At 55.9% G+C, this 21,895-nt stretch overlaps 6 protein-coding genes across 6 annotated transcripts; 4 read left to right on the top strand and 2 right to left on the bottom strand.

Annotated features, from left to right (window-relative positions):
* The first annotated feature begins 661 nt into the window (after positions 1-661).
* Positions 662-4,190, top strand: BZA05DRAFT_438214 (family 31 glycosyl hydrolase). Its single transcript, XM_051486484.1, has 6 exons — positions 662-1,253; positions 1,309-1,961; positions 2,028-2,085; positions 2,139-2,384; positions 2,449-2,550; positions 2,606-4,190. The coding sequence occupies exons 1-6, from the start codon at positions 1,025-1,027 to the stop codon at positions 4,015-4,017; spliced, it is 2,700 nt and encodes an 899-aa protein (XP_051336977.1). The 5' UTR covers positions 662-1,024; the 3' UTR covers positions 4,018-4,190.
* Positions 4,191-6,283: 2,093 nt separating this feature from the next.
* On the top strand, positions 6,284-7,453 carry BZA05DRAFT_476106 (uncharacterized protein; the record flags this gene model as incomplete). The annotated part of the gene is made up of 2 exons (XM_051488232.1): positions 6,284-7,031; positions 7,092-7,453. Coding segments are annotated over 2 exons (1,055 nt in total), but the record flags the coding sequence as incomplete, so codon positions are not given.
* A 569-nt stretch (positions 7,454-8,022) lies between these two features.
* Positions 8,023-10,518, bottom strand: BZA05DRAFT_377369 (glycoside hydrolase superfamily). The gene is made up of 4 exons (XM_051481837.1): positions 10,086-10,518; positions 8,796-9,990; positions 8,663-8,744; positions 8,023-8,614 (listed from the first exon to the last, which is right to left on the bottom strand). The coding sequence occupies exons 1-4, from the start codon at positions 10,248-10,250 to the stop codon at positions 8,296-8,298; spliced, it is 1,761 nt and encodes a 586-aa protein (XP_051336979.1). The 5' UTR covers positions 10,251-10,518; the 3' UTR covers positions 8,023-8,295.
* A 3,583-nt stretch (positions 10,519-14,101) lies between these two features.
* Positions 14,102-15,842, bottom strand: BZA05DRAFT_135627 (uncharacterized protein). Its single transcript, XM_051478846.1, has 3 exons — positions 15,267-15,842; positions 14,326-15,193; positions 14,102-14,264 (listed from the first exon to the last, which is right to left on the bottom strand). The coding sequence occupies exons 1-3, from the start codon at positions 15,741-15,743 to the stop codon at positions 14,242-14,244; spliced, it is 1,368 nt and encodes a 455-aa protein (XP_051336980.1). The 5' UTR covers positions 15,744-15,842; the 3' UTR covers positions 14,102-14,241.
* Positions 15,843-16,594: 752 nt separating this feature from the next.
* Positions 16,595-18,454, top strand: BZA05DRAFT_438218 (uncharacterized protein). Its single transcript, XM_051486485.1, has 2 exons — positions 16,595-16,814; positions 16,871-18,454. The coding sequence occupies exons 1-2, from the start codon at positions 16,678-16,680 to the stop codon at positions 18,276-18,278; spliced, it is 1,545 nt and encodes a 514-aa protein (XP_051336981.1). The 5' UTR covers positions 16,595-16,677; the 3' UTR covers positions 18,279-18,454.
* A 970-nt stretch (positions 18,455-19,424) lies between these two features.
* On the top strand, positions 19,425-20,927 carry BZA05DRAFT_135695 (uncharacterized protein). Its single transcript, XM_051478847.1, has 2 exons — positions 19,425-20,142; positions 20,206-20,927. The coding sequence occupies exons 1-2, from the start codon at positions 19,572-19,574 to the stop codon at positions 20,787-20,789; spliced, it is 1,155 nt and encodes a 384-aa protein (XP_051336982.1). The 5' UTR covers positions 19,425-19,571; the 3' UTR covers positions 20,790-20,927.
* Positions 20,928-21,895: the final 968 nt, after the last annotated feature.

The raw sequence follows: 21,895 nt of genomic DNA on the forward strand, positions 1-21,895 counted from the left end.
TGAAAAGAACGTGGCAGCTGCCAGCTGCCCGATCAAGCCGGCGTTGCATACATACACACATCGCGAGGAAGGAGCACGATGGCTGGCAGTGGGCAGGGTAGGTGGAGTGAATACCGTAGTAAGCACCGTAGTTACTTGGTTACATCCTCTGGAGAATTCCCCGCATTTCTCGGATGCGGATGAGCAGCCACCACCACCACCACCACCACCACCACCACCACCACCACCACACGACTTACCCACCACCCACCGTTGGTTGCACGAGCTAAGGGGGTAGCCTGTAGGTACTAGGGAGGCTGGGATTGAAAAGAATGCCGAGGAGGCGCTCCAGGATCGCGATATAGTAGTTACCGTATACCCAGTAGCTACACTGCATACACACATTCACACATGCATACATACCGCAATCGAGCAGCCCCCACTCGGAGCTTGGCTGTGCTCCATCGACAACCTAACCGAACGCAACGTGGGATCGTCAGTGACGGTGGTGGAATCGGTGAAGAGCATAGAGTAGAGCACCGGTAGAGTACTCTACAGACTGCTTCGCGCAATGGGGGGGGGAGGTGGGAGGTGGGAGGTGGGAGGTGGGAGGTGGGAGGTGGGAGGTGGGAGGTGGGAGATGGGGAGGGCCGCCTGCAGGTGCTGCTGGTGCTGCTGGTGCTGGGCATGGAACTCTGCACAGTTGGGATCGGAGGGTGGATGTCTCGTCTGGGAAGGAGAGCCCGCTGCCAATTGGCTCCTCCCCCGCGAGTGGGGATGCCGTGGTGGTGCTACTGCAGTTTCCACTCTGCTCGTGGGCATGTCGTCGGGGTGCTACATACTGCAGTTTCCACTCAGGCCTGTCTCTGCTCGTGAGACCACCCCTCCCCTCCCTCTTGCCGTGATGTCATGCAGAAAACGTATCGTACGGCGGGCAGGCAGGCTGCGGATGTCTTTCGTCGAGGAGTATAAATCCTCCCCCCGTCCCAGGTTGTGATTCTGTCCTGCACCCCCGTTGTCCTCCTCCTCGGACCAGTAACTCGATATGTGGAGCTCGCCGGTCAGAAACCTCTTTCTTGCAGCTTCATTGCTGTCAGCGCACGTCCTCGCCGACCTCACCCTCAATGTCACCAGCCAGTGCCAGGGCTACACTGCGTCCAACGTCGAAAAACACGACAATGGATTGAGTGCTGATCTGAAGCTGATCGGAAGCGGTTGTGCCATCTACGGGCCGGACCTTTCCGTGCTCAAGCTGACGGTCAACTACGATACGAGTGAGTCTCTCAATTCTGCTGTCTGTGATGGGAGTGGGTGCTGACTCTTCGACAGAGGAACGTCTGCACGTCAAGATCTTCGACCCGAAGAACGAGCGCTACGAAGTCCCCGAGTTCTCGCTTCCTCGGCCGGCCGCGTCCAGCGTCAAGGCCAAGTCGGCGGACCTGGTCTTCAACTTCAAGGAGAAGCCGTTCTCCTTCACTGTCTCGCGCAAGTCTACGGGCGAGAAGCTCTTCGACACCACCGGAAACCCGCTCGTCTTCGAGCAGCAGTACATCCACGTTGCGACCAACCTGGGCAACGACCCCAACATCTATGGACTCGGCGAGCACACCGAGAGCTTCCGCCTCCCGCACAATGTCAACCGCACGCTCTGGAGCAGAGACTCGTACGGAGTCCCCGCCGACTCGAACCTGTACGGTGTGCACCCCGTCTACTTTGAGCACCGCGCTGGGGGAACCCACGGTGTGCTCCTGACGAACTCGAACGGCATGGATATCAAGATGGGACGCGAGAAGGGAACCATGAAGCTGCAGTACAACATCATCGGTGGTATCATCGATTTCTCGTTCATCTCCGGCCCATCACCCACCGCCGTGGCTGAGCAGTACGCTGAGATCGTCGGATTGCCCGCTATGGTTGCATACTGGGGACTGGGAAGCCACCAGTGCCGTTACGGATACCGTGACTGGATCGATGTTGCTGAGGTATGGCTTCTTTTTTGGGCAGGGGGATTCCCTTATCCGGATATATGTGCTGACATGGCTTTGTAGGTCATTGGAAACTACAGCGCCGCTGGAATTCCTCTGGAGACCATGTGGACTGATATTGGTAAGTTCTTGTGCGCCCTTCCCTCTCGGAACAGTGGTTAACAAAGAGACCAGACTACATGTACAACCGCTGGATCTTCACCCTGGACCCCGATAGGTTCCCTCTCGACAAGATGCAGACCATCGTCCGCGCCCTTCACGCCAACAAGCAGCACTACATCATGATGATTGACCCCGCCATTGCCTACCAGCCATACCCTAGCTTCCAGCGCGCCGTCGATATGGGCGTTCTCCTCAAGGAGGCCAACGGAGATATCCACAAGGGTGTCGTCTGGCCCGGTGTCACTGCTTTCCCCGACTGTACGTACTTTTACTTTTCATCTCACTAGGCCGAGCAATCGCTGACGTTCGACGTGTCTACTAGGGTTCCATCCTAACACCACCGACTGGTACAACGGCGAGTTCAAGATCTTCTTTGACCCCGAGACCGGAGTTGATATCGATGGATCGTGGATCGACATGAATGGTTCGTACCCTCCCTACAATTCTCGTGGACCAATATACTAACGTTCTTTTCCCAGAGCCCGCCAGTTTCTGCCCGTACCCCTGTGAAGACCCCGAAGGCGAGGCCGTCACCCAAATGATGCCTCCTGCTCGTCTGGCCGTCAGACAGCCCACCGGAGCCGTCTGGGGCTTCCCCGAGACCGGCGCCGAGAAGAGATCGATCCAGTCCCGTGGAAGCGAGTACCGCTACCACATGGCTAGATCGTTGCCCGGAGGCGGCTTGGATGCGCGATCGATGTCCGGATTCTTGATGGGTAGAATGGCCGAAGGCGAGATGTCCAAGAGGCAGGTGGCCGGTGTCGACCTCATCGACCCTCCCTACGACATTCAGAACGACGTCTCGTTCGGGCTTTCGGACCGCACCGTCCACACCGACATCGTGCATGCCGATGGCCACGTCGAGTACGACGTCCACAACCTGTACGGAACCTCGATGAGCACCGCCACTTACGACGCCATGCTTGTCCGCCGCCCCACCAAGCGTCCTTTCATCATCACTCGTAGCACCTTCGCCGGAGCCGGTCGCAAGGTTGGAAAGTGGCTCGGAGACAACCTGTCGACCTGGCACCACTACCGCAACTCCATCAGCGGAGTCCTCCAGTTCGCTTCCATCTACCAGGTTCCCCTCGTCGGTGCCGACGTCTGCGGTTTCGGAGGAAACACCACTTCGACCCTGTGTGCCCGCTGGACCACCCTCGGAGCCTTCGCGCCCTTCTACCGCAACCACAACGGTGACACCTCCATCAGCCAGGAGCCATACCGCTGGGAGATTGTGGCCTCTGCCGCCCGCAAGGCCATCAACATCCGCTACTCCCTGCTCGACTACATCTACACCGCCATGTGGCGCCAGCACGAGAAGGGAACCCCCTCGGTCTCCCCCCTGTGGTTCGCCTACCCCGAGGACAAGAAGACGTGGCCCATCGATCTCCAGTACCTCTACGGCCCGTCCCTCATGGTCGCCCCCGTGACGGAGGAGAACAAGACGTCGGTCGCGATCTACCTCCCCAACGACATCTGGTACGACTACGACACGCTCAAGCTCGTCAAGCCGGGCAACACCACGTTCACGGACATCGACTTCGACGAGATCCCGCTGTTCCTCAAGGGCGGTAGCATCATCCCGCAGCGCAAGTCTGCGGGCGCCATGACCACCGCCGAGGTCCGCACCAAGGACTTTGAGCTCCTCGTCGTCCCCGGAAAGAACGGAAAGGCCGCTGGAGAACTCTACCTCGACGACGGAGACTCGCTCGTCCAGAAGGGAACTACCCACATCGAGTTCACCTATGCAAACGGAAAGCTGAAGGCGAAGGGTCACTTCGGTTTCCACACGTCCGTCAAGATCGTCGAGATCAAGGTCCTCACTAAGAATGGGCCCAAGACTACGAAGGTCAATGTTGGCCTCATGGGTGACTTTTCGATTGGGTGTTAGGTTTTTTTGGAGTGCCTGTCTATGTAGATACTTCTTATATATCCATTGTGTTTTTTGGTTTATGCTATGGATGGACGGCGGATGGATGGGTGGATGCAACGGATAACCTCGATGTAAAGTAAAGTCTAATCCATACATATTTCGCACCTTCAACAGGTGAAAGAGAGAGAGAGAGCTTCCTGTTTTATTTCGCATGCAGCCTATCTAGACTATGGGGAACCCACGAACTCCGTTTTCTGCCCGCCCTGGCCAGTCGAGGTGAAAGCCCCGGTACCGACCAGTCCGATACGGCGCCCCACTTCCCCTGCCCATCCGCCTCGGGCCGACACAAGCAAAAAGTAGATTGACAGTAAAGACCGGTATGCCTACATGCCCGCTCCTCCTGCTGCCCCTCGCCTCTCTCCCCTGTCTTCCGCTTCCGCTCCAAAACCTATCGCCGCGTATCCTTCTCTCCTCCTTCCTCGCGTCGGCCGCAGACGCAGTACCCTGCTGGGCACTCTTGCTCTGCCTCCGATGCGATGCTTGCCTCCTCCTCCTCCTCCTCCTCCTCCTCCTCATCCTCATCCTCATCCTCATCCTCATCCTCATCCTCCTCCTCATCCTCCTCCTCATCCTCCTCCTCCTCCAGGTCTGGTGGAACTTTCCTCCCCACTTCCGTCGTTCCTGGAAACTCTAGGATTGCCTCACTGCACCGCTCGTCAGCGAACAACTCCGCTATCGACCACCTCTCTTTCCTTCTCTCCGTCTCCTTCACGACCTTTGCCCACAAGGCTTTCTGTTGGCTTCTCCACCGTGAGCAGTTTTTGAACAGGTGCTCGCGGGACTGCTTGGTAGGCCTGTTGCACCACCAGCAATGATCGTCATCCCGCTTCTTTATCCACTTCAGATATGTACGTCGCCGTGAGGGCGTGCCCTGTCTTCGGCTGATAGAAGCGGGCACCTAGCTTCTTCGGCGCTCTCGCTTGGAACGGATCCGGGGTCTTTTTGAGATGCTGCTTGCTATCGTACCGCCGGTTTTCAATCCGGGTCAGGTACCACTGATGCGCCTCTCTCCACTTTTCATCGCTAATCCACCTCTTGAGATTTGCCAGTGAGACCGGAAGGGGCACGACACGCCGGCGTCCATATTCGCTACCTTGCCGGGGCCATTCTACTCCCTTCAACAGCTGAAATTTGATACTCGAAAGTCACGAATCACGATACCGAGTGCGAATTCATGATCACTAGTCCCATCGAACATCATGCAGGCAGGCTTATGTGCATGCCGTGCCGGATGGGGCGGACGGACGCCGGACACAACGCAACGGTAGCCAATGATATACCCAATTCACGATACGCCGATACGACGATACGCTCTGACCCACCGCCCCAATCTGCTGCTCGGAGCACATGCAAATCCCCCACCCCGCCCCATAGCGTACATACTGTACTTTCTGGATGGGTAGAGTACTCTAGATACAAAGATACATACAGCGCACCACTTCTGCCTACCTGCCCAGCTGCCTGCCAGTGCCAGCCCAGGAAGGCCGTGGCGAATGGGCTTGCAAAAAACTTGCAAAAAAAGGGCTGGCTATAGCTGGCCACGTCGACCGCAGCTAACACGTCGACCTCCCCCCTCGTCCAATGCGTGGCGCGTAGTTACACCGGGCATGGGGGATCGGTGGGAGGATCCGCAGGGAGGGGGCGGGAATAAAACGGTGGGAGGATATAAACGCTGCCCCCCACTGCTGGATTTTGCTCTCCAATCCCATATACTTACCTGCTCGAACACGATTTCTACACACACGAAACGAAACACGAAGCACGAAACGAAATACGAAGAAGTTCCCAGACAAGAAATACGAAAACCCGAAGCAACTCGAAGAGCTCGAAGCTCGAACACCATAAACGAAGCACCAAGACATAACCCCTCAGAAACGATACACAATGGAGTTAGTCCCCCCACCCTACAAATACCTCGCTCTGACCACCGGTGATGATGCGAAAAGAGTTTTCCCGCCGCTGCCAGAGTCGACATCTACATCGCGAGCGTCGTCCATTAGAGTTCCGTCCATAAGAGCTCCGTCGGTTAGAGCTCCGTCGGTGAGAGCTCCGTCGGTGAGAGCTCCGTCGGTGAGAGCGCCGTCGGTTAGAGCGCCGTCGGTTAGAGCGCCGTCGGTTAGAGCGCCGTCGGTTAGAGCGCCGTCGGTTAGAGCGCCGTCGGTGCGAGATACGTCGGGGGGAGTGCTGGAGGGTGGGGCGGGGGCGGGGACGGGGACTGGGGCGGGGATGGTGGCGGGGATGGTGGCGGATATGGTGGCGGATGTGGTGGCGGATGTGGACAGCACGAGACCGCCGACGCCGACATCGGCACCCGTAATACCCGTGGCAGAGGCGGAGGTGGAGGGGGTGGCACCGGTTGTTCCCCAGATGCCGGCGGCGGCGGCGACGGTGGAGGTTGACGTTATGGGGGAGGTTGTGGTGGATGAGTCATCGCCGCCCGCCAACCCGCCGCGAGTCGCCACGCCACCGCGCACGCCGCCCCGCACCGCCACACCGCCGCAAGCCACCAGCTCGCCGCAGGTCTCCACACCGCCGGGGGCCCGCACCCCGCCACGGGCGGCCTCGACATCCCGCGACAGCAGCAGCACGCCCACAGCACGGCAAATCAGCAGCCTAGTGACCCACGCAATCAGCAGTCCTTTACCCACGCTCCCCACGCCCCCGGTCTTCACCTCCCCCACAATCAGCATCCAACTCTCTTTACCACACCCGCGCTACTCCAGCACGCGCAGCCGGGGCCTCAAGCTATGTCTCACAGCCACCCTCCTCGGACCATGCAGCACGCCCATCTCCTTCCTGCGGCGCGGCACGATCTTTGACGCGGCGTGTCCGCTGCTGGGCCGCGGCGGGTTCTGGGGCGTTGCTGATTCCCAACGACGCCCGGTCATGCTTGATGCCGCCGATGGTGGGAAGCGCTGCACACGAATGCATGCGCAAGGAAACGGCGAGGGGTTTTTGGGATTCGATGAGAAGTACGCCCCCCCCCCCCCCCCCCCCTCCATAGAATTGGTGCTAACACCCCCGCCCCCCAGCTTCACCACGCTGCACCCCTCCATCCCACAAGTATTCGAAAAACTCATCCCGGCGTCCCTCCTCGTCGGGCTTTCCGCGGGCTCGTCGTATACACTGTACTCGCGCCCCGACCGCGAGAAGAAGCGCCCCAGCACCGCGCGCTGCAAACTTGGAGGCCGAGAGGAGGTCGCAGAAAGCGCCTATTGGCTCAACGGCGACGACGAGGATGGTTGGGCGAAGCTCGATGTTAGCCATATTGTGCGTGATCGCGACTGGGAGGAAATATTGGTCGTCGTGAGTAATTCGGCGAGATTCGTGGTTGTTTAGAGAGCCGGGAGGGGAGGAGGGGGACGGATGGGGTGGATGGGGGGGGACGGGGAGGGGGGGACAGCGGGTTCTGTTTACCACCCGAATCGGGATGCCTACCTACCAGTTTACATGCGTTTTGGTTGATGGGGCTGATAGGCTGATGAATGACAATTGATGACTGTGAAGTACCGTATATAACCACACCTGGCATACCTGGCATACCAATATAGACTGCAGTATTTTTTTTTGCTTTTGTTCCGGCATCGAAGAGCAGATGATCCAGTCGTGCAAGAGCACACGAAGTACGGTAGATAGATATAACTCTGTATACGAGCCTGCACTGCAGGCGGAAGGTACGTCAATTGTCCACGGGCTGGCGGAATTTACTATTCATAGTATGTCTGGTGGAGTACAGTCTATTGGTCCTCCACGATTCACGAAGACTCCACCCGTCTCGAAGCTTTGACATGCGGTATGTATATATATACCGGCAACTCAGCTGCTATGTATACTCCGTATTACCTGTGCGTCCCAAGTCCCAACACGAAGAGCACTCTTTAAACTTCAAAGTTCAGCTCAGCTGAGGTGGGGGCCGTCGAGTGATATCCCGTGCGTGGCCACCCGTACGACTGTCTACACTTACCACTATGCTCGGACGGGAGAGCAGGTGTATGTATAGTACATGTGACAAACATGATATTCACTATCTACCGTTTTTCACCCATACAAAAAAACCATACACATCGTAGCACCATTACACGGTAGTTATCAAACCTGCACATCCCCCATAAACACCCCCAAAAACAGAAGAAAAGAACAAGAAGGAAAAGAAAAAGACACTATTCAAACACGCATCTGCACTTCACCAGGTATCATACTCTACACTGTACTAACAGCGGTGCGTAAGTAACTACCCTACACATTCAGCGCACAATCCCCCTGGTTGGCAAGACACCACAGCTGCATGACGGGCGTGGCGCGGACACCGCGGGCCACCATGCGCTCCCTCATCTCGGCCAATCGCGGGCTAGCATCGGCAAACGTGCGGTTGTTTCCCTGGGCATCCTCGCGGCCGCTCCAGAGGACCTCGGCGGCGGCGGATCCGCGCGGCCATAGCATCACGTCTAGCGACTGCGAGTCGATCTGTTCGGACCAGATGTGCACTTCGCCGCCAAGGACGAGTTTGGCCTCCTCAGGCGTCAGGAATTGCGTCGGCGAGTACGAGTAGATCAGTCTGGTAGTGTTAGTACTGTGGCAATTGGAGTCGAGGGATGTCATTTACCTCCAGTTCTTGCGCGGGCTGCAGTAGTCGGCAAAGGGGTAGAACTTCTGGAACGCGGGACCGCCGAAATCGAGCCATTGACCTATGCATTGTCAATCACCATCACCTTGAAAGAAAGAAGGAAGAAACCAACCTTGGCCGCAGTCGAGGTACCAGTAGTTGTAGTTGCCCTGAATTATCCTGTATCCCTTCTCGGTCGCCTTCTTGGCTGCCTCATCCGTCTGCCAGATCTGCACGATCGTCTTCTCGGGGAGCGTTATGTTCCAGTCGAGCAACATCTCCTCCCACACGAACGGGTGCATGTTCTGGTTGTGGACCTGGGTCTGCACGTGGTTGAAGAACTTCTGGAGGTGCGGTTGGATCTCGGTCTTGTTGCTTGAGCCCACGCCCGGGTCCAGCTTGTAGACGTTGGCATTGACCTCGTCGCCTCCGGTGTGGAAGTACGGCGTGTGCTTGTTAAGCCTCGGCAGAAGGTCCTTGAACAGCTTCGTCAGGAAGTTCTCCACCTCCTTGTTGTTCAGTTTCAACGATCCGCTCGGCGGCTGCGCAGCGTACGTGTCCCAGTTCGGCTGAGCATTCCTGCCCACGATGAGCTCCGGGTGCGACTCGGCAATCGACGTGGTGTGGCCAGGCATATCGATCTCGACGATGACTTGGATACCTCTCGCCTCGGCGTAATCCAGAATCTGCTGCAGATCCTCGGGCGAGTACGTCAATCCGGGCGCGTAAGCACCCTTCTCGGCGAGCTCCGGCATGGACGGGATCTCGAGGGGCCACGACTGCGAGTCGGTCACGTGCAGGTGCAGTCTGTTCATCTTGTTCCACGAGAGAGCATCGAGAGTCTTGAGGATAGTCTCCTTCGGGTACCACTGCCTCGCCACGTCGAGGTTCAGACCGCGGTGGACAAAGCGGGGCTTGTCCTGGATGGTCACTGGTCCCTTGCCCCAGACGGAACCGCGGGCCTTGGAGCTCTGCGACTTGTAGAAGAGCTGTTGCAGGGTCGACAAGGCGTGCATCACACCCAGAGAAGACTCGGCGTCGATGTAGATGGTTCCGCTGCCGTTAGGAATGGTCAGGTTGTACGCCTCCTTCATCTCCTCATAGGTGGGCGCATCAATGTCCTTCTCGGTCTGCGTGATCACGACCTTGTTGATGGTGGTGCCGGAACCAACGGAAGGCTCGAATTTGGCTCCCTTGGGGTAGAACTGCCATGGCACGATGTTGGTCTTGAACAAGGCAGCCTTGGTACGGTCCCAGGCAGCCTCGACCTTCTTGTTGCCACGTCCGGTGGACGGGTATGAGTAGTCTGAGGAGGGGTAGCTCGTTTCCTGATTCCGCAGTCAGCTTCCACAGGGTTCGAGTGACACACAGACCTCACCAGCACCAAGACCAGGTGTGACGGTGGTGCCGGGATCGCACATACCTTTGGGCCGCCGCTATAGCTGCCGGATCCGAATTCGAGCTTGACGTCGGGTGAGAGCCAGAAGGTGTCGTTTCCCGTCTCGTAGTGAGCAGGAATGGGCCAGAGGGCGCTGGCTGTGCTCGACAGCAGAAGCACCGAGGTGACGAGCGAGAGTAGGTTCGTCATTATGTGCGTCTGTTGAGGTTTATGGAAAAGGTGTATTATGTCGCGATATGATTGTGGATGTTGATGCAGAGTGGTGGTGCTGTTGATGGTAAAGATGTTGCAAAGGAGTGAACGTGGGGTGGGAGATAAAGTCGGGGGAGGGAGGGAGGAAGTAGAATATTGTCGGACGGACAACACGATGGAATTAATAAGTCTGTATTACTGCTCTTGAAATGGGCAGGACGGATGACAGCAGACCTCGAGTGAGACCAAGCTTTATATACCCACTCTCAGGCCTCGTTGCACGGCAGCCTGTTTAGAGTTGTCGCGCTGCGCAGTACATGCCTACACGGCATCCCTGGAAACCTGCACTCAGTCCCTCCGTTCGACTTGCCTGCTAGATACGTGGATGTCTCACAACCATACCACCGACACCTCCGGGCTCCCTGGATCTCAACTTGTTCTACAAATCCGCTCCCGCTCCTGTCTGTGCTGTCGCACGCGGAAAGTGCCCGTGAACTCCAAATACTCCCGCCTCTCCTCCCACCTTCACCCCTCACCTCTCACCTCCCGCCTCCTCCCCCACCGCCGGATAGAGCCCGAAATTACAACACCCCAATCGCTCCCTGCCCGTTTCCGGGGAGGTGTAAATTCCAACGTGGAAACAGCATTTCTTCTTCCCTTCCCTTCTTCGCAAGCTATTTTCGTCCGCCGTGCGTACATGCACTCTGCATGCATGCGGTAAGTATGGATCTCCGCCCGACACGAGCCCAACCACCAGCACCACCACCACCACCAGTGACCACCACCACCACCAACCGGTTTGAACCTTCGCTGAAAGCCGCCCCCGTTCGAGAGAGGAAAGACAGTCGAGTTCAGGTTCAGCCTTGCTCTGCTCTACGCGAGATAATTTTACATACATACTGATGTGTATGTAGGTAGGTACCAAAAGCAGTGGCATGGTGCGGCCGTCTTGCCGTTCGGTTCCGGTTGGCATGGCATCATTGGCATGGCATGGGCAACTCCGAGCTTCAGGCAGTCAGTCACTGAGCCCCGACGCCAAAGTACATGGTATGTACCTACATATCTAGAGTATGTACCCTTGGCTTACGGGCTCGTGTGGAGTAGAGTGGCTCTGAGTGGGTACTTACACTATGTACGAATGCATGCATACCTTCGTAGGTATGTAAGGAGGAGAAGTCGGCTGAGGGCTCTACAAACGTGCGCAGGGAATACTACGAATATCTACATTCGTAAGGAGTAGTCGGCTCTACGTGCGCAGGCAGGCTTCTCTATGCATCACCAATCTCCCAGTCGGATAATACGCACGAATTTTTGGTCTTCATGGGGAACATATGGAGAACTCGGCTCTACGTGCGCAGGCTTCTCTACTCTATGCATCACCAATCTCCCAGAGCCCCAGTCGGATGATACAAATTTTCAGTCCTCATGGAGAAAAGACCCGGAATCAGGCAGCAGGATCACCTAAGTACCTAGGCAGGTACATGGAGTACATACCTACGCTCCGAATTCCCGTCAGGTTCGCCAGGCCAACAACTCACACACACACCGGTGCCCACTACCCACTTGAAGAAGGATATCGGAGGTTTCTATATTGGGACATGATCTGCGCGACATCCGACGGGTACCTTACCTATAGAGTACTCTAGCTTTAGGTGAGGGTATATACCTATTCTGGGTATGTATAGGTACATAGGTGAGTAGATGAGTATCTCTTTAACCTATGTAGGCACTATAGTACTGCGCACGTCTACATAGGGACATAGGCACATAGGTAGGTATCGATGTCTGACGCTGGGTGGGTGGGCAGTGTTGCATAGCCCAATGCTCTACACAGGTAGGTACCTACGCTAAGTACCTACCTGCTACCTCTATGATGACAGGTGCGATGCATCACTCACGAAGCCTGAAGAATCCATACTGAGTGTAAAGAATCCATTTGCTGACTCCTAAGAGTGGGAGCCGAGACCAGATGTCGAACCTCGCTTCGGGCTGTCGCACCAACTATCACGCAGTGCGAGCGTGCGAGCGTCGTCAAAGTTTCCGGGGAAGGCGGATGTATCGATACTTGAGGTCGGTAGCTGGCCTCACTGCTCAGCCGTGAATGGCTGGCTGGAATGACTGCCAACTCTGTGTCTGTGCGCTCAGAAGCACAGCGTCAGCGCTGCAGAATCGGCTCCAATTTTGGATTCACGTTCACGATCTGGTTTTTTTTGATTCATGTTCACGATCTGTTTTGGCACGGGAAGTGAAGCTTGGGGAGTCGCGGTGCTGTAACGACCGTTGGCTTTGCTTCCTCCAGCATCTCCTCCACCTCCACCATCTCCTCCTTCACCACCAAACCCGGCGTCTCCACCGGAGCAGCCATTCCGGTCCGGCCCGTAAGACGGTAAGAGGAGAGGCCCGCTCCATCAAGCCGTAACTCGCCGTAACTCACTCTCGGAGTACCTAATACATAGCGACCACAACCGGTACCGGTACCGGCGCGCAACCCGGAACAAACCTTGGGCCTTGGACACGGCTCGAATCTTCCGATACCCAGGTATCAGTTTACGCTCCCGAACTCTGACGGGACTGCAAGCCGCGCCGACACCGCGGGACGCCGGGAAACGATAACCGTGCCAGCTTGGTATCATACACAGGATAGTCTTTCGGACATTCTAGTGTTCCAGTGTTCCTGGGGAATCGGGACAGCAATACCGAGCGGATTTTCGGTACTATCAATCCAGCCCTTCCGAGACCTTCCCCATGACCTTCCCCAAGACCTTTCCCAAGACCTCACCCGGAACCTCCACCTCCACCTCGCACTCAAAACCTCCCGACATGTCACATCTCTTGCTAAACGGGAGCGGAAGAGCAGCTAGCAATGCCGCATGGTCAAGACTCAAAACAAAGATCTATCCGCTTCCTTTCCTTCCTTTCCTTCCCAGCAAGCAAACATCCGATCCGGAGCCGAGCCTTGAATCTGTCGTTTCACGGTTTGATTTTGCGTTTGTTGAAATATTTGGATAGACAGGAAGAGATAATCCATTCGATACATACCTACAGCAAAAATACCAGCGGCAGCAAGGTCTCTCTTATATACAGACGAGTTCGGACTTGTAGGTTCACCTCCCCGACTCCTCCACAGCAGAACCTTATTGGAGCCGACGGCTCCGGGCGGCCAAAGTTTGACAGTGTTATTGCGGCCGTTGGGGCCGGACTTCGGGGGGTCGGGGTCTATTGTACGTAGGAGGTATGTAGCTCCAGCAGTCGCCCTCACAGCTGGAGGCGCAGAACGGTGGTCTCGAGATATACGGTGCTCTACGATACTCGGTCCTGCACACCTACACCAAACCGTCTAGCATCTTCACCTTCATCACGATACCTATTCTAGCCCTAGTGGAGCGGAGCAAGAGTTGACCACGGATGGATGGAAGGAAGAGCGAGCAACACGACATGACGACGATGACAGTACATCACAACTCTCAAAACCCAAATCCCAATCATTCACAAGAAAAGCAACCATCAATATGCGTAAGACCTCCTCCTCCTCCTCCTCCTCCTGGACATCGGACGACCCGACAAAGAAAAAACGCACACAAGAAACAAGAAAACACTTTCCCCCCCTCCATCCAGAGCAGAGGTTGAGCGTTTTTTTTCTTTTCTTTATGTAAGTTGAGTGTACTGTATCCGAAAATCCCCAATCCGATTCACATGATGTTCGTATCATTACAAAACACAAAAACACACAAAAAAAAGAATATCACCCCAGAAGATGAAAAAAGAACGAGAAAAAAAAAGAAAAAAAAAGTTGAAGAAATACAGCGCCCTTAAGGGAGTAGTAGAAAAGGGAAAACTGTCAAAAAACAACCGAAGAACCATGACAAACAGCAAAACAGCAAACATCGACGACACAAACAAACACAAACAAACAAACAAGTGCTCAAGTGTGTGTGAAATTTCCAAGTTCGGGCGTTAATGGCAGGTAGGTGGTTGTGGAGATAGCCATCTAGATTCGGTGCTTTTCGCTCTCTGTTGTGGATATTAGCATGAAGTCTTCAAAACGGGGCGACGGAGGATTCTCTCAACGTACCGAGTCTAGAATACAGCATGTAGAGCGCCATCTGGTTGCACTCCTGCGTTCCCGTGATCGTGACCAACCGTTCATTACTATTGTCCTGTGGTTCATTAATCTTGATAACACTTCCGGAGAGCTGGCGTATTTCGTTGATCTTTGCGCCTCCCTTGCCGATGATCGCGCCGACCATGTCGTTAGGAATAAAGATTTGCTGAGTGAGGGGCTGGCCGGGAAGCATAGCCATCGGGTTCGCAGCTGCTCCAGCCTGGGGGGCGGGTCCACTGTGAGTCTGGCCGGGCTGGTGAGGTCCAGCGCCAGAGTAGCCGGCAGCGTCCTGGGGGTTGGGGTAGTGGATGGGGGCCTGGGGAGCCGGCGCCGGCGCCTGTCCGTGGAGGTAGGGGACACCGTAGGGGTTGGCCGGCGAACGCTGCGAAGAGTTCGTGTGGCGCTTGTAGGTCTCCGGGTGGCCGTAGTTTCCGTGGAGAGGCTGCGGCTGGTACGGAATGACCTGCATTCCCCCGGGAATAGGTCCAGCTGGTCCGCCGGTTCTAGTAGCGTACGCCGATGCGGCCGGTCCTCCATACCTCTCGGTGAGCTGTTCCACAAGGGTGTTCGCGATGTAGTAGGTGGCGATGTGAACGGCATCGGCGACACCGGTCACAACTAGGGAACGCTCAGTCGACAAGGGCAAAGTGGATCCGGACGCATTAAGTCTGGCACCGGAAGCTTCCTGAATCTCGCGAATGCGAGAACCAGCCTTGCCGATGATCGAGCCAATGAGGATATGGGGGACTAGCAATCTCAACGGATAAGTCTTGGACTGGGGAGAAGACGCCTGGTCGAGAGGCTCATTGTTGAGAGTGCGGATGATCAGGCCAAACGCCTATTAAACTTCGTTAGCGACAACCATCCCTGATCGAACAAGATGTCTCTTTCCGCAGATCCTTGATAATTACCTTAGCAACAGCATCGACAGCGCCACTGACGGTCAAGATGCGCTCCCCAGCACCGCGCTGGTAATCCGACACGGTGCACTTGGCCTCGGCCATCTTGCGAATCTGCGTGACATTCTCACCACCCTTTCCGATCACTGTAGCAGCTTCAGCAGAAGTAATCAGCGCACGGATATGGATCCATTGACTCTCGTCAACCGGAGGGTGCTGGCTAGCCTGCTGGGGGGCATCGGGGACGTGAGTGTCGATATCCTTGGTGTTGTCTGGAGTGGCGTCCGACGGTCCTTCGGTCTCGGTAGCGGGTTCCTCGTGGGCCGGCTCAGACTTGACCACAGCAGCAGGGGAAGGAGAAGGCGAGCTCTCCTCACGAACCGACTTGTCGAGGGCGGGCCTCTTGGAGTCGTGTTCATCCTTCACATTAGGGGACGAAGAATCCTCGAGCGGACGCTTAGTGGCTCCGGATGCGCTTGGGGAGGACATTATCTTTCTTTTTTCTTTTTTTCTCAACTGGTGGTTCTTCAAACTACGAGTTGAAAGTGTAGACGCGAATTGTTATTTGTCCAATTAATTATATTCGATCTTGTCCTGCTGTGTACACCTGAAAGAAAACGCTCGGTGGTGGTGGTGGATGGGTGCAGATGACGGGGGGAGCGTGGTATCGGTGCAGATGGTAGGTGGATGGTGGTAGGTGTAAAATGTGTGGTAGGTGTCAAGACAGGAAGATGCGGTCGGGGGGTCGGGAAAGGCGGGAGGAGCGGGCGGGAGAGTATTAAGATGACTTTTTTTCTTCGTGGCTTTTGGGTTGGGGACTCAGGAGGACCAGCAAGCCAACAAATGTGTGTATGTGGCCGAGTGAGGGTAAGTTGACAGAGATCACTGTCTGTAACCCGGGGGAAAGGCTGGATTGGTGGTGATGGATTGGTTGGTGAAGGGGATGGAGGAGGTTGGTGGAGTGGAGGAGGATCTTTGATCGATGGGGGTGATGAAGATGACTGTGAAGGGGGGAAACAGAAAGAGAGGTGTCGGAGGGATGGGGGGGGGTTGGAGGTTTGGAGTGTGGAGTGTTGTGGTCGGGGAGAAGGAGAAGAGAAGGGGGAAGGAAGGGAGAAGGAAGGGAGAAGGCTCTGAAGAGACGAGACAACGTCGCTAACTAAAACCCTCGCGGCAAGAGTCAAGTACACGCAAACTCGATGCGTGCGCGAGTGAACGTAGGCCGCCAGCAATGCCAAGACAACAATGCAGAGGCGCTAGTGGTCCCTGGCCGGACTGGCTCACGTGACTGAGCGACTTCGTTAGAGGTGGGTGTTGTTAGAGCAAAGCCACGATCCTCGCGACGAGAACACAACCATCACAACCACCATCACCGTCATACGACCAGCGATTCCGTACTGCATTCCACGGCACGAACAACACGATGAACAACGCCCAGTTTCGGAAGCTGCTCGAGACCCCTCGATCGGAGCGACCTGCGAGCTCCAATTCCACCAACGGGCCGCCATCCGCGACGCCCGCTTTGGGCTCCAGAATGCGATCCTCGATACCCATGACGCCGTACGGTTCTTTGACACGATCATGCACCGTTCCACTCGCTGACCGTGTCGTTACAGGCGCTCTTTGACAGCCGGCAACAACGACTTTGCGCGTCAACTCGCCGCACATCGGGCCGCACAGCAGCCGGCCAAGAAGTTCAGGTCGTCGGCGGCTCCGAAGGGCACCCAGTTCGGCGAAGGCTACACGGACCGCGCAAAGATGCTGCGGGAAAGCGATGAGATCGAGGACGAGCGCGTGCAACGACTGGAAGCCCTAGCACAGCTGGCGAAGGACGGACATATCGACCACGAAGAGTATGTGCGGCAGACGAAGCTGCTCGGTGGCGACGTCAGTAGCACACATCTGGTCAAGGGTCTCGACTTTGCGCTGCTGGAGCGAGTCAAGCGCGGCGAGAATGTCATGGACAAAGACACACCAACGCAAGAGGAGGCGGAAGAGGAGGAAGAAGACCTGGAGGAGAAACTGGATAAAGTTCTCGGACAAGAGGTGGCTACAATCGAGCGGAAGAAGGAGAAGAAGCAAGGACAGATGGCGCCGCCGCCGAAACCAAAGACACGTGCGGCAATCTTGGCGGAGTTGAAGAGGAGTCGGCAAGCCGCGAAAGAGGCAGCGCAACCGAGCTTAGGAGACAAGTTCAAGAAGATTGGAGAGCCGAAGGGAAAGGAGAGGATAGAACAAACGGAAGGCGGTGCCAAGGTGAAGCTTGTGGTTGGGGCAGACGGCAAAGTGAAGCGGAAAGTCAAGCGGAGCGACAAGGAGCGGAAACAAAAAGCAGAGTTGTCTCCTCCACCGGAACGCAGGGTGATGGGGATGATTCCGCCGCCACAAAAACAACAACCTGAAGAAGAAGAGGACGATGATATTTTTGCCGACGCTGGAGACTATGACCCACTGGCCGGCCTCGGAGACGAAGACGAAGATACCGACACCGACGACAACACCGAGGCGTCGAAACGACACAAGAAAGAAGAGGCCACACACGAGGCACCACCGAGCGCACCGAAAGAAAACATGGCACCACCGAGCACACCGAAAGAAAGCATAGCACCACCGCCCCCATCGCAACCGACAATCAACTATTTCAACGAATCCCCGGCAGAGACTGACTCGGACACATACAAACCACCCACATCCGCCAGCGACCTCCTCAACTCCAACCCCGAGCTTGCCGCAGCTCTCGCAAAAGCATCCAAACTGGCAGCGGTCCCCACAAAAGAGGAGAGCGAGAGGGAGAAGCGACGCAAAGCATTCGTCGATGCACACGAGCGTGATTCGTATGACATCGACATGGGCTTTGGCGGAAGCAGAAACTTTGCGGACGACGACGAAGAAGACGACGTCGTGGACAAGAAGGGTGGTGGCGTAAAGCGGAAACGTGGAGGCGGAAAGAAGAAGAAGGGCGATAAGAACAGTGCCGATGTTGTGGGCAAGATTGTCGAGGAGAAGTATGGAAAGGGGAAGTAGATGGCTGCTCGCCGTGCTGTTGGTTTTCTTTTGGCGTTCACTGGTCCCGTAGCTGTGGGGTATGTAGAATAATCGTAAAAGCGATAGAGATGGAGTCTCTGCTCAATGCTCCTTTGCATTCTGTGGGAGCTGAACAACCTGCCATGAAGAAAAGCTTGGGCATCACCACGTTGGTATCACTAGCGTGCCGTTGATTTAGACGACTCATCATCGCTTCCAGAGAGCGGGGACAGCCTTAAACGTTGACTGCCGACCTCGTTTTGCGGGCGCACGGCACAGACGGGTGATTTTCTCCCGAACAAGCTGTCACTCGTCTTTTCGGGGCCAACATGAAGATTCTAGGGCTGCTGGCAAAGCTGAGGCACCACCGCCGTCGTCCACTCAATTGCACACGTCCTCCTCCTCCTCATCTCTTTGAGGCGGCAGCTGTAATTAGTACATACCATACCCAACACCCAGCTCCCGGCGATCGATCTTCCAGGTCAGCAGCCTACGTAGGTATGCACGCAGCCCTGCAATACCCAGGTACTCTATGATATGTATGATAGATCCTGGAGCACCTACTGCCTTGAATTCTGCTCGCAAAACCGACAACGCAACGTGACTTCATCCTCAACCACTACTCGTGGATCCAAGTACTCTTCACACTCTAGTCAGTCATCCGCAGCTCCCAGACAGCTCCAGGCACCACCACCACCATCACCATCCTCACCGTCGGTTGTACAAACCGCCGCCAATCCACCCACCCACCCACACACGAGTACAGGTGACAGGGATGGGGAAAAGCTGCGCCATATGATTGGATCATGCGTGCGAAACAGACGTCAGTCAGTTGTAAGTTGTATGTGACTAGGCCGGCGGTGGATGATTCGTCTGAAAGTTCGCGACCCATAACGTAGGGGAGATGAGTTGGCCGGCTTCATGGGTGAAACGCCGCGAATCACACTTGGAATACCAACCAACGATGCAACAGTGCAGCCTGCTACATACGAGTTTCATGCCTACGCAAAGGGTGGACACTGGAAATTCCGGTCAGTGATGAGTCGGGCGTGCAAGGTGCTGGCTGGCTGGCTGGCGGACAGGCCGCAGTAGATCATCATCGCCCGCCACAGGCAATGATATGGGCTAAAATTCCAAACAACCAACCCCAGCTTCCCCGCCCGATCGTATCCCAGCTACCCAGCTACCCAGCTACCAGTTTACCTATATCATCCCATATCCCCCACCCATCCGTGCATTTCCACTCTCTGCACAAGTACATACACCAAAAACTCACCCACACACATCCGCACCATGGCGTACACGCTCTCCAAGTCCGTAACAGCATTCACCTTCCTGGACTGGCCGCCGTTGATCTCCGGTTTCCTACGGAAGCTTCACATCCTCCCCCCGCCCAAGCCGACGCCGCTACAGTCCAGCGACGTCCTCTGGCTGTACGACAACATCGCGTATCCCTCCTCGTCCTCACCATCCGGCTGGACCGCCGAATTCATCGGTGCCTACTTCCTCGCCAACAGCGGCCGGGACGTGGCCGCGGTCGTCGCCGACATCTCCGAGAAGCTGGGGCTGGCGAAGGGGGATGCCGCCGAGGCGCGAATCGCAGAGCGCGTGCAGATGTTTTTGGACTTGGTCCTGGAGGCCAGGACCGTCGAGGTCGAGTTTGCGGGCCAGGGGAGGATACTACTCGGCCCCTCGGGCGCTGGGGGCGTCTCGGTCAATGATATACCCCTGCCAGGTGGGCCGTATAGTGATGGCGAGGAGGTGGTCTCCACGGCTCTGCTGCCGCAGGGAATCGATGAGGCGAAGGTCCTGGGCGCTATGAGGACGAGGTTCGCGGGGAAGGACGGGTGGGGCGTTGTTTCGGGTGAGTTGTTTCCTCCTCCCTCCTACCTTTGTTCCTCGCAGACTTGACTGACTCGTCCGGCAGACATCGACGACACGATCAAAGTGACCGAAGTGCGAGACCGGCTCAAGCTTCTGCGGCACACATTCGCGCTCGAGGCGGAAGCGGTTGCGGACACACCTGAGCTGTACCAGCACCTTAACAGCGTCTTGCGCCCGGCATGGTTCTACCTGTCCGCGTCACCGTACAACCTATACCCAACGCTCACCCAATTCGTGCACTCTCACTACCCGCAAGGACAGCTCCTTCTGCGGGAGATGACGTTCCAAGAGCTCGAGAGCTTCGTGCTCTCGCTCACGGTGGGCACGCAGCAGTACAAGGAGAAGGAGCTGGCGCGCCTGCTCAAACACCTTCCGGAGCGCAAGTGGGTGTTTATTGGCGACTCCACACAGAAGGACCCCGAGTCGTATGCCGCCACGTATAGGAAAAGCCCCCACGCTGTGAAGCGCATCTGGATCCGCGTTGTCGAGGGCGTTAATTTGGCGGAGGAGAAGAAGTTGAACTCCGAGGATAGGTTCAGGAAGGCGTTTAAGGGCGTTCCGGCCGAGGTCTGGAGGACGTATAGGCATGCGAGGGAGCTGCAGGACTTGGTGGGCGAGATCGTGTAAACGTGGGACCGTGGGATGGGATGGGAACTGTAGGAGTCTTTGGGTATAGCGGCGGGGGTCGGTATCGTTTCGTTATTGTTTTGTAGCCTTTTCGGTGGGGGTGGGGTTTTGTTTGGTTGGCTGGTTGGCTGGCTGGCTGGTTGGTTGTGCGGTTTGGCGCTTTGTATTGTGAGTTATAACTTATGTATGAGTGCTATAATGAAGATATGATTGATGATCACTGTATACTTACCTGTTCAATAATCTACAGACTCCAGAGAGGCCACCAGTTGGTGTTCAAACTTCAGGCAGATGAAGGGAGGGGACTGGCCTAAAACCAGTACATACACACCTTGACAGGCTGATACGGAATATGCACGAGATTGATGAAGCCCATGACATGGCATGGTAGGTCACTCGCCCACCAGCCGTACGGAGAAACTTCTGGGAATCTAGGATCATGGAACAGAGCCGGAGTAGGACCAAGACACATGTCTTAGCACTCCCGTCTAACCTAAGCTCCAGCCGGTGGATATTCCAAGCTTGAGCTTGGAAAGGTTACCGCTCGTCGAGCCATTCAGCGTTTGAAGTTTCTAGTCTTCAACTGAATGGATATACCCAGGTATGTGTGTTGAAGCTAGCTTGAGCTTGGAAGAGTTGCCGCTCGTCGGGCTATTCTGCATTGCTAGTTTCCAGTCTTTATTTGAATGGACATCTAGGTGGTATGTATGTTGACACTCGCAGGATGGCGTCTATCTACCTTGGTAGGTATCAGACGGCTGTACTTCACCCCCCTGCCCCAGAGTAAAGTCCAGACAAACAGACAGCGTGCCCCATCCTGTACATAGGCCGTCGATGCTACATCTCACACCACGCAAGCCACTAGGTACCCACTTTCGCACGTCCAAATTCACAACTGGCTCACCGCGATTTCCGTCCCAGGTTCACACATCCACACATCCACACATCCATAACCAAGTAAGTGAGATGTAAGATGTAAGTACTTAAGTATCCAGAATCATCCACATGAAATTTCCATCCATCTACCGAGTACCCAACGCACCCAACCTTCCCCCCTCCTTCCGTCCCTCCTTCCGTCCTGCTGGTTACAAAGACAGAAAACGACT

Source organism: Tricharina praecox (assembly GCF_024521635.1).
Source record: "Tricharina praecox strain CBS 144465 chromosome Unknown BZA05scaffold_23, whole genome shotgun sequence".
Classification (NCBI taxonomy): Eukaryota; Fungi; Ascomycota; class Pezizomycetes; order Pezizales; family Pyronemataceae; genus Tricharina; species Tricharina praecox.

Coding starts and splice junctions, on each gene's coding strand:
- BZA05DRAFT_377369 (XM_051481837.1), bottom strand. CDS start 10,250: ATGACGAACCTACTCTCGCTCGTCACCTCGGTGCTTCTGCTGTCGAGC. Junction 9,991..10,085: donor GCTATAGCGGCGGCCCAAAG/GTATGTGCGATC, acceptor CTGCGGAATCAG/GAAACGAGCTACCCCTCCTC. Junction 8,745..8,795: donor GTACCTCGACTGCGGCCAAG/GTTGGTTTCTTC, acceptor GACAATGCATAG/GTCAATGGCTCGATTTCGGC.
- BZA05DRAFT_438218 (XM_051486485.1), top strand. CDS start 16,678: ATGAACAACGCCCAGTTTCGGAAGCTGCTCGAGACCCCTCGATCGGAG. Junction 16,815..16,870: donor TCCTCGATACCCATGACGCC/GTACGGTTCTTT, acceptor GTGTCGTTACAG/GCGCTCTTTGACAGCCGGCA.
- BZA05DRAFT_135627 (XM_051478846.1), bottom strand. CDS start 15,743: ATGTCCTCCCCAAGCGCATCCGGAGCCACTAAGCGTCCGCTCGAGGAT. Junction 15,194..15,266: donor CTGTCGATGCTGTTGCTAAG/GTAATTATCAAG, acceptor GAAGTTTAATAG/GCGTTTGGCCTGATCATCCG. Junction 14,265..14,325: donor CATGCTGTATTCTAGACTCG/GTACGTTGAGAG, acceptor TATCCACAACAG/AGAGCGAAAAGCACCGAATC.
- BZA05DRAFT_135695 (XM_051478847.1), top strand. CDS start 19,572: ATGGCGTACACGCTCTCCAAGTCCGTAACAGCATTCACCTTCCTGGAC. Junction 20,143..20,205: donor CGGGTGGGGCGTTGTTTCGG/GTGAGTTGTTTC, acceptor CTCGTCCGGCAG/ACATCGACGACACGATCAAA.
- BZA05DRAFT_438214 (XM_051486484.1), top strand. CDS start 1,025: ATGTGGAGCTCGCCGGTCAGAAACCTCTTTCTTGCAGCTTCATTGCTG. Junction 2,385..2,448: donor TGTCACTGCTTTCCCCGACT/GTACGTACTTTT, acceptor CGTGTCTACTAG/GGTTCCATCCTAACACCACC. Junction 2,551..2,605: donor ATCGTGGATCGACATGAATG/GTTCGTACCCTC, acceptor TTCTTTTCCCAG/AGCCCGCCAGTTTCTGCCCG.